This window comes from Musca autumnalis, unplaced genomic scaffold (genome assembly GCF_047663935.1).
Source record: "Musca autumnalis isolate F117 unplaced genomic scaffold, ASM4766393v1 scaffold_5, whole genome shotgun sequence".
Taxonomy (NCBI): Eukaryota; Metazoa; Arthropoda; class Insecta; order Diptera; family Muscidae; genus Musca; species Musca autumnalis.
The window spans coordinates 205,716,030-205,726,836 of NW_027412088.1; the positions used below are offsets into that span (position 1 = coordinate 205,716,030).

General features: G+C 35.6%; 1 protein-coding gene across 1 annotated transcript; it reads left to right on the forward strand.

Annotated features, from left to right (window-relative positions):
• The first annotated feature begins 9,013 nt into the window (after positions 1–9,013).
• On the forward strand, positions 9,014–10,073 carry LOC141386498 (uncharacterized). The gene is made up of 3 exons (XM_073955075.1): positions 9,014–9,124; positions 9,181–9,355; positions 9,412–10,073. Exon 3 carries the CDS (start codon positions 9,426–9,428, stop codon positions 10,041–10,043), a length of 618 nt encoding a protein of 205 aa, XP_073811176.1. The 5' UTR covers positions 9,014–9,124; positions 9,181–9,355; positions 9,412–9,425; the 3' UTR covers positions 10,044–10,073.
• The last annotated feature ends 734 nt before the right edge of the window (positions 10,074–10,807 follow it).

A 10,807-nucleotide genomic window follows, 5' to 3' on the forward strand; every position in this document is an offset into this window, starting at 1 on the left:
GATATTGATTGGATTTGACAACAATTTCCGTCTTTTCACTCATTTTAATTGCATGATTTTCTCTTCTGGCAACGCAACTACAGTTGAGTTGCTATCCATAATCGACCCCTAAACTACTTCATGATAAAGTAGTACTTTAACGCTTCTTCCCGAAGCAGTTCACAGCGAGTTTGGGGTGATGGCGTCAAGATGATGAAAGGACGTTATTATTTTGCTTGTCATAAATCTGAATCAGATGCAATTCGGGCCTGGTTACTTGCAAGGCATATTTATATAAGGTAGATGCATGAATTGCAACAACTAACAAATTTACAAAACAACATTGTTGTTGTCAAGGAAATTTACATATATATTTATATATTTACATATATATGTAACAGTGGTGGCCAATACATTTGCAACAAAATTGCACGTTTTAGAAAATTTTCTGCTAAATTATTTTTTATACCCTCCACCATATAGAAGGTATAATTAAATTTGTCATTTCGTTTGTAATGCATCGAAATATTCGTCGGAGACCCAATAAAGTATCAGGGCAATCATGAATAAAAATTCCGTGCGGAATTTGTTCCCTTTCCCGAATTTCACAATTTTTTATTTCCATATTTATTTTTTTATTTTATTTTATTTCATTATTCGTAATACAGAAGCCTTCGTGGCCAGATAATGTATTACATAGTAAATAAACCTGATAACGTAACTAAATTAATCTCACGATTAGTGGTATCGGCTCCCCAGCCATATTTCCTTTACAGACTATATTTTGTATTATAGCATAAATGGCCCATTAGCAACAGATGCATTAAAATTACATAAATAAATAATAGAAAATCCTAGTTCGAGGAAAAGTGACGACACAATTTCAAACGAAAAGCAATATTAGTATGCGAAAAAACACGTAATGTAAGAGGAAGATAGTTCCAAGACCTTGCAATGCGTACAACAAAAGAATTTTCATAATAAGAGTTATGAATCAGAGGAATATTAATTTGTATATTCCTAATTGAGTGAAGAAACGTAAATAAATTACACAACGAATGAGGCGAACCGGATTTAATAGTTTTGTAAAAAAACAAAATATTCCTCAAGTCTACATATCTACTAAACGAAGAGCCTAGAAATCTTAATACAAACTCAGATATATGCTCCCGAATTCGAACATTGTAGACAAATCTTACTATTGTGTTCAGAACGTGCTGTAATTTAGTAAGATTCTGCTCAGTTGTACCAGATATGATCTCAAGGGCGTATAATACATGTGGCATTAAAAGTGCATGGGCAAGTTTAACCCTTACCCGTAAGGGCAAGTAAATACCCGTAGTGTACAATCTCCGTAGAATAAGATATATTTTACTTTGCAAACTGTCGATATGGAAACCGAAATCTAATTTGTTGTCCATAATGACACCTAAACATTTATGCCTATCAACAATATCCACTCTTGAATTCCCTATCATAATGCTAATATCATATGAATGAGAACCAAATATAATGGCTTTTGTTTTCAAAGGGTTTATATGTAATGAGTTTCGATTTGTCCATCTCAATATATCGGACAAGCAACAATTTATATTTCTTTCTAAATAGCCCGTATCATCCAGCTCCGAGTGAAAAACCAGCATTACATCATCAGCAAAAATAAATAAAGAGCACACATTAGGATTGATGCATTCTGATAAATCATTAACATAGAGAGTGAAGAGTAAGGGACCCAGGACTGAACCTTGAGGAACACCAGAAGCAAGGGATACAGTGCTAGAACAGACACCATCCATCTCAACAAATTGAGATCTACCAACAACAAACGACATTATCAACCTACAGGCCGAAAAAGAGAAGTTGAAGTTATTTTTTAGTTTCTTTATTAAAATATTATAAGAAATCGAGTTGAAAGCCTTGGAAATATCTAAAGAAACTAGTGTACTAGCTCTTTTACTATTTAGGTGTTGTCTAATAGATTCAGTCAAATGCAAAAGAAGTGATGTCGTACTATGGCCAGTGCGAAATGCATGTTGTCCTTCAAATATTTTTGTCCTAGTATGCATCAGAATCTGATCCTTCAAAAGATGCTCACAGATTTTTGACAAAACTGGAAGCACGGAAATTGGCCTCAAGTCTTCAGGACCTCGAACATTAGATGCTTTCGGAATCGGTATTACTCGGGCTAGTTTCCAAGACCCAGGAAACTCCGAGGTAGTCAAAATTGTATTCATTAAATCCAACATCAAATGAGAGATATGAGGAAAAATTAATTTTAGAAATTCAATGGAAATTTTATCAACGCCAACCGATTTAGATTTTATTTTATTGATTGCATTAACAATATCCTCAATAGTGACACAAGAAAACGAAAATGACATTTCATTGTCATCAAAAGGTTCCAAGGCATCGCCAATACTAGTAGGAGGTGTAACACTCCGCACAAAAAAATCACTAACAGTTTCAACATCGCAATTGTTATAAATATTATTGCCATCAACACAACCATGTCTCCTAAGCAACCTCCGCATATCTCTGGAACCAAGGTTACGGAAATGTCTCATATAATACCTACGTCTTTCAGAGCGAATAATCCTCTTAGCTCTATTTCTGTATCTACAAAAAGTAGACCACCTAGTAGGACAACGATCTTCCAAATATGCCTTGTATGCTAAATCCCTTAAACTTTTGGCAGATTGAATATTCCTGCATTTCATCCAATTATCCTCATCTAAAGTTAATCGTCTCCGCACAAGTGGAACATTAGCGTACAGGTCATTAAATAAGTTACAAATCATAACATAATCATTTATGTCTAAACAGGGAATATTTTTGCCAATTCAGATGGAATATTCCATAATTAAGGGATTCTAGTAGTTTCCAACGTTTTAAAATATTAATATTGAAAGAATTTCACTTTTTTAAATTATTTTCCGTGCGGAAAATTCCGAGGGAAATATTCATGATTACCCTGTATATATATTAGGTCTGTACGGTAACCCAAAAGTTTGTACAAATTTGTAAAAACTTTTACAAAATGCTGTTCGATAACAAACTTGTTCAGTTAAAGAGAAATGAGAATCACTTGCAAGTAGTTGCAAGAACTTACAAATACTTTTTACTTGCGAAGTTATCGAACAGGCCTATTATTGATCAGCATAAAATTCTATGTCGATTTAACCATGTCCATCTGTCATGTCCATGCGGCATATAGGGACAATCCGTAGCAACGCGTAGCGCACGAGAGAGATACAGGGAGAAAAGGAGAGAGGAGAAACGTCTTTTCCGCAGGAAAAAGAGAGAGATGGAAAAGCGGGAGTGTGAAAAAATCGAGATGTACAGGAGCCAGAATGAAGTCCGAAAATTCTACCAAAGAGTCAAGCATCAAACTGATGGCTTTGGTACAGGCACATCCTCCTGTAGAGACCAGCAAGGTAATTTGGTAACTGATACAGATAGTGTACTCAGGATATGGAAAGAACATTTTTCAAAACTGTTGGTATCTAATAGCAGCGAAGACGACGAAGATACCACAGTCCCAATCCCAGAAGATGGTATTGAATGTATACCGCCCAGCCAAGATGAGGTAAAGACAGCAATAAATCGGCTGAAGAATAATAAGGCAGCAGGAGCCGATGGCTTACCAGCCGAGCTGTTCAAAACCGGAGGCGACACGCTGATAAGGTGTATTCATCAGCTAGTTAGCACCATCTGGCAGGAAGAACGTGTACTACCATTGACCAGATATTTACCCTGCGGCAAATCCTGGAGAAGACCCAAGAGATGCAGATCGACACCTACCACCTTTTTGTCAATTATAAAGCAGCCTTCGACAGCCCGCTGCGTTCAAAGGTATTCCAAGCCATGTCTGAATTTGGTATTCCCGCAAAGCTCATCCGGCTTTGCAAAATGACTTTAACTGACACGAGGTCCGCAGTTAAAATAGGAAAGAACCTCTCCGAAGAGTTTGGTACCAAAAGAGGTTTCAGACAAGGAGACAGCCTTTCGTGTGATCTCTTTAACATCCTGCTGGAAAAGGTTATACGAGAGGCAAACGTCAAAAGAAGTGGCACAATCTACACCAATAGTCACATGTTACTTGCTTATGCTGATGATATAGACATCATAGGCCGATCAGTAAAAGAAGTAACTGATACCTTTATGAAGGTCGAAGGAGAATCTGCTAACGTGGGTCTGGCGGTAAACGGTGAGAAGACCAAGTTGATGGTGTCGACGCGCAATGCGTCCATTGATCTCGGACCGACTGTGGAAGTTGGTTTCTATAATATTGAGGTAGTAAAAGACTTCGTCTACCTCGGCACCTCCGTAAACACAACAAACAACATCAGTTGTGAAATAAAAAGAAGAATTGTATTGGCCAACAGATGCTACTTTGGTTTAAGTAAGCAGTTTAAAAACAAAGCCACATCTCGTCAAACAAAAATAACGCTCTACAAAACACTGATACTACCCGTTGATGTATGGCTCCGAAGCCTGGGTACTTGCGCAAGCAGACATGGCAGTGCTTAGTGTGTTTGATAGAACAATTCTACGGACCAATCTGCGTTGACGGTGAATACAGACGTCGCATGAACCACGAGCTGTATCTGCTGTACAACAATATTGTTAAACGTATCGAGATGCAGCGATTGCGTTGGCTAGGCCATATCATAAGAATGAGCGATGGTGACCCCGTTAAAAAGGTGTATAAACACGGACCGCTTGGCGGTGCACGCAGAATTGGCAGGCCAAGGAATAGATGGCGCAAACAAGTGGATGATGAGATGAAAAGGCGCGGTATTCCAGAAAGCGAAGCAACAAATAGAGAGAATTGGAGATCTTTTCTTAGTTCGGCCTATAGAACAAATGTTCTGTAATGGGCCAGCTAAGTAAGTATCTGTCTGTTGAAATCAAGATACAGCTCGCAATTTTAAAGATAGAAAGTCAATATTTGGTACAGAAGTTGTTATTACTTGCAGGATGCTTGGTATTGAAAATAGGATATATCGGTCCACGTTTTGATATAGCCCCCATAGAACGGTACCTCCCGATTTTTGGTATTTTTAAGGTTTTAGCTTCATTATCCTACCAAAATGGCTGAAATTTGGTATTTAATTATCGTTGGGTGTATAAAACTTTCCACCTGAAATTTGTTGGTATAAGTCCACGCATTCATATAGCCCCCATACAACGGTACCTCCCGATATTCGCTATTTTGGAGGTTTTAGCTTCATTATCGCACCAAAATGGCTGAAATTTGGTATTTAGTTATCGTTGGGTGTATAAAACTTTTCACCTGAAATTTGTTGGTATAAGTCCACGCTTTCATATATCTCCATAGAACGGTACCTCCCGATATTCGGTATTTTGGAGGTTTTAAATTCATTTTCCCACCACAATGGTTGAAATTTGGTAATTAGGCGGTGCTAAGTACTTTCGTAGATGAAAGGAAACTAATTATTCCATTCTCTTTCAATTTAATTTTGGTGGAGGGTATAAAAGTTCGGCCGAACTTTGACAATTATCGATAATTGCGAAATATGGACATTCCATGGCAGAACTACCAGGTAGTGGTATCACACCAGCTGATCGAATATGAAAAGTCAAATACCTTTATAAAAAATTATTTTTGTTGCAATTTCCCCAACAACATAAAGAAAGTTTTGACATAACATATTCAAAATTTTACGATGCCACTACCTGGGTAATTGTGCCATGGGACATTCAAAACTGACAATAGGTGTGTTCGTTTACTCAAAATTTGTACAAATTGTTACTGGATGTCGTTCGTGTACTCTACAGTACAATGCAAAATACCTTAGCCGATTACAAGAAGTTACTGAACTTGTACAAATTTGTACAAATTGTTGAGTAAACGAACATACCTAATATGTACCCAGCTTGAGAGAAGTTGCCGAGTAATTATTGCTGGGAAAGTTAGTCCCAATTTACATTAGGCGAGTTTACTTGCGGCAATTGTCAGTTTGTAGGTGAGAGAGGGTGCTGAGAGGCAAAGGGTTACCATGTACCTCACCTCTCTCTCCAACAAACTGACAATTGCCGCAAGTAAACTCGCCCAATGTAAATTGGGACTTATCGTACAGACCTATTGCCTACTTTTAGTCTTAGGGCCAAACCTAAAGCTCTGCGTTTTGCGTGTGCGTTCAAAAATACGAAAACAAAATACACGCAGAGCTATAGGTTTGGCCATGGTACAATAATTCTTAGGTAGGCCACAGCTAACAGCTGATTACAATTTTTTTTGTTATGGCTTAATCTGTCAAAACTGTGTTGACATGCAGAGTTGATATTTATTATTGATCAAAAAATTCAACTCTGTTTTGTTTTCATTTCAACATTTCATGAATGATTTACCTACTATTTTTAACCCACGAATATGCCGCACTTTTATATATGCCGACGATGTTTTTCTGTTATTTACTGGAAGTGGTTCAGGTATTGACATCTTGGAAAGTTCTATAAATTATTACTTGGATAGGCTTTTGCAGTGGACATCTTCAAATTCGTTACAGGTCAACACCTCTAAAACGAAAGCTATGGTATTTAAACCGTCTAAAAGATCAGTGGTTAATTTAGACATTTTTGTGGGAACTGACCTGGTTGAGATTGTCGAGAAACACAAATGCCTTGGTTTATTGCTGGATGCCAGGCTTACATTCAAGCCACACATTGATGTTATTTATGGTCGAGTTTGGGGAACTCTACGCAGGATCAGATCTACTAATTTGTTCTTTCCACCTCGAGTGAAAACTATTTTAGCCCATTCGCTATTATTGTCGCAAGTTATATACGGGATAGAAGTCATTTCTGGTACAACAGGTACTCTTATTCGTAAACTCAAACGGATTGTTAACACTATTGTTAGATTTGTTTATAATGTCCGTGTACGAGATCACATATCAGACTATGTTAAGGAGTTTCTGGGTTGCTCATTCCATAATTTTTTGAAATATCGGAATTTGATTCTCTTCTACAACGTTATTAAAACTGGCAAACCTATTCCATTATGCTCTTCCTTTATATTTTCGAGATCTACGAGAAATCCCCAGTTATTTATAGCTCGTGTTGTACGGTCTGAATATTCCAGATCCTTTACAGTTAGAATAGCACGCATTTGGAACAGATTACCTCATGAGCTTAGGATATTTTCGCATTCCAATAATGTGTTTCGTCTCAAATTGCGTTCATACCTTTCACAACCTACTCAATCAGAAATATAGCTTCTGCTGCCTTGACCATTTACTCACCTATTTTGAAATTCTTTTTATTATTGGGAACAAATACGAATTTTGAGTGCACTATTTTGCACAAATAATTTTTTATATGTATGTATTTTTAAATATTCTCAGGTTAAACATTAGTACTGTGTAATATATTATTGGCCTTTAAGGCTTCCATATTACTGAATAAAGAAATTGAAATTGAAATTTCGTTCTTCTTCTTCTTCTTTGTATACTCATCCGTTATCATTCATCAAAACAATTTTGACGTTTTAAGCCATATAGGACAGGGTTGTATTTTTTTGGCGATTCTCATACCTGGCCTACCTATGAATTATTGTACCATGGGTTTGGCCATGGTAGAATAATTTAGAGGTAGGCCACAGCTGATAACAATTTTTTTTATTATGGCCTATTCTGTCAAAAGCAGGGTTGACATTTTTTACTGTTGTTGACATTATGCAATAATAAAGGTAGATGCGTCATTGAACTGTTGCAACAAAAATTTCTGCTGCAAAACTATTTCATAAAATTGAAAACAAGGACAACACATTTTTTCGCGTGGCAAAATTAAATTGATTTTTTAAAAATAATGATTTGTCAAGTATTGATATTAATTGAAATTTGTTCTAAAAGTACAGGAACGGAAAAATTCAAATATGTATTGTAAAAATTCTAGCTGAAATGTCAACGTATCTGCAATTTGGATGCCAACAATCACCATGTCAGATTAGCCAAACTTGTCAACTAAAAGATATATAAAAGATATAATTTGCCTGTTTGTTTTCAGTGTCATATGTTTAGGTACAACTTTTGCTATTTTTGGAACACTTTTCTAGCAATAATATTCTGGGGCATAGATCAAGTGATTTTTATTTTTATTCTATTTTCTACTTTTAACATAAACAGTGAAGTTCTAAATTCCATATGTTTTTGTAAAACCGACTAACCATGTAGGTACATCTACCTTTATTGCTGCTTCATGGCAGTTGACGTTTTAAGCCATGGCTACGGGGTTGTATTTTTTAGTGATTTTCATACCTGACCTAAACCATGTTTATATTATAGCCTTTTGCAGGGTTACCCTTCTTTATGAGGATTTGTTTGACGTATATGTAATGGAATTGACATTTAAAACCCAGTTGGTTTGTTAAATCCGGTTATATATAAACGTACTACTAACTCTACTTTATTGTACCATGGGTTTGGCCTTTATGCCAGACTATGAACGTTTTCACACGATAAGGTTTGACTGCTCAAAAACGTGGTTTCCGTTTTGACTCTCATTCGTAATTTTCACATCTAGTGTTGCGTTTTTGAAGTCATTGTATACAAGCGTACTTTTTGAACAAAAAGAAGTACGGTTTTACATAAATGTACCAAAAAGGTTTATGTGTGTATTGTATTTGAAAATTAAAAAAGTAATTCTTGTTAATCCCATAAAATTGGGTAAAATGTATGCTTTGTTAAAATTGTTGCCTCATGCGCGCATGCCATGTAAAAAATAATAGCGGTATTCACTCATCGTTGTAAAGTGGCATTGTAGATCTTGTACATGTTGTTAACATTGTAGATCTACAAGTGTTTACAACACCACAACAACAAAATACATGAAAGTTTAATTTACCACAGGGTTGTTAATTTACTCGACCTAAAAGTCTTGTAAACATTTCACTGTACTTTACAAGGGTGTAGAGAACAGCTGATTGTTTTGCCGCCACTTCGTTACGAGTTTTGTTTTGTGTCGGTGTTTTTTTGTAGCGCAGAAATTAAACACATAAAAGAATGGAGACCAAAAAAAGCAAGTTTTAGAAAAAACACGTAAAAGAGCAGAAAATAAAAGATGGACTGACGAGGAGGTTAAGATATTGCTGGAATATTTACAGGAGCATCACGAGTTTGAGGTAAGTTTGTTGCTTAAACAATTTATGCATGTTCTAATTTTACCCTTTTGTTTTAGAAACCGACAGCCCAAATTTTCTATAGGAAGCTAATAGAATCCACAGGATTAAATACGACCTGGGACCTCATTCGCTGGAAAATAAAAAATCTTAAAAGGACCTACATCAAAGCGGAGAATTGGAGAAAATCTACAGGAGCAGGATTAGTTGAAAATGATGCTTCATCTGTACAAGGTTAGTATTATCGTATTAAAAGTTTATGGAAACTGAAGTTTAAACATTTGTTTCAGAAAAATTAAAAAAAATGTGCAGATATTATGAGGAACTTCACAACATTTTCGGGGCCAAAAATTCTGAATGTCAGTTTCCGGTTTACGATAGTGCTGTTACTACAAACATGATAATTAGTAGTACTCCAGAACACGAAAGTTCCTTGAATGAACAATCTGATTTCTGTGGTTTTGAAAATAGCTCTACGATTGATGACTGCCCTTTAACTTCTATTCGTGAATATATGATATTAGAAGAGGAACCAGCACTAAGTTCTTCAGAAGGCGACTGCGTTGAGGTTCAGCCAACAACTTCTCGATCTCCACCAACAACTTCGTCATCTACGTCAGGACAAAAAAATAAACCCGTGCAGGAATTTGCTTCTAAATTAAAAAGATGTGCTCCTAAAAATGCATTGGACAAACTTTCAGCTATACAAAGCGAAAGAAATGATTTTTTAAGAACAAAAATTGAATTTGAAAGAGAAAAATTTAAGATGGAATTTGATTTAAAAACACGACAATTTGAAGATAGCATCAAGGAAAGGAAGGAACAACATGAACTGAAGAAAATGGAAATTGAAAAAGAAGAACGTTTACGGGCTTTAGAATTGGAATTAAAATATAAAAGTACATCCCAAAACGGGTTATGAATTATAAAGCTTTGGTGATATTTTAATCACAATGGACTATTTATGTTTAATGCTATGTACCTATACGTTATTTTTTATTTTGTTTTTACTTGATCTCATACTTATAAAAAATGAATTATTTTTTGTTTTTTTTTAATGAAATGGTTTTTATTTTGTTATTTTTGTGTAAAAGTTATGTTGGCAATTAATGAAATAAATTAATCGAACATCAAACTATATATAGCTTGTCTTTTAAGTTCATTTTTTGAAGAACTATTTTCGTCGACTGCTTCAAGATCTTCGTTAATATCTTCGTCTTCAATAAGAAGTTCAGATTCGCCTGCTACTCTTGGACTTAACAAAATGTTGTGCAAAATGCAGCAAACAACGATCCATTGACAGCAAAATGTGTGGTTTTCGGGAGAATTAATCCGCATTTTTAAGTTTTTTAGGCTGCTAAATTTTTCTTTTAGAATACCAAAGACATGCTCTATTCTTACCCTATAAGAGCTATGTCTTCTATTGAATCTTTTTCGTTTTTGTATATCCATTTGGTTTGAATTGCTTCTGTAGGGTGTTATAACATTTGACGAAAGAGAGTAAGCTGAGTCTCCTGCTATCCATTGGTGAGAAGAAAAATATGTTTGCGGTTGTTTATAGATTTCACAATTTTTAAATATTTTGGAATCGTGAACACTGCCTGGGTTCCCAACAACAACATGACGAATACGTAGCTTATAATCGCAAATAACTTGCGCTTTAATCGAGTATATATGTGTTCGCGA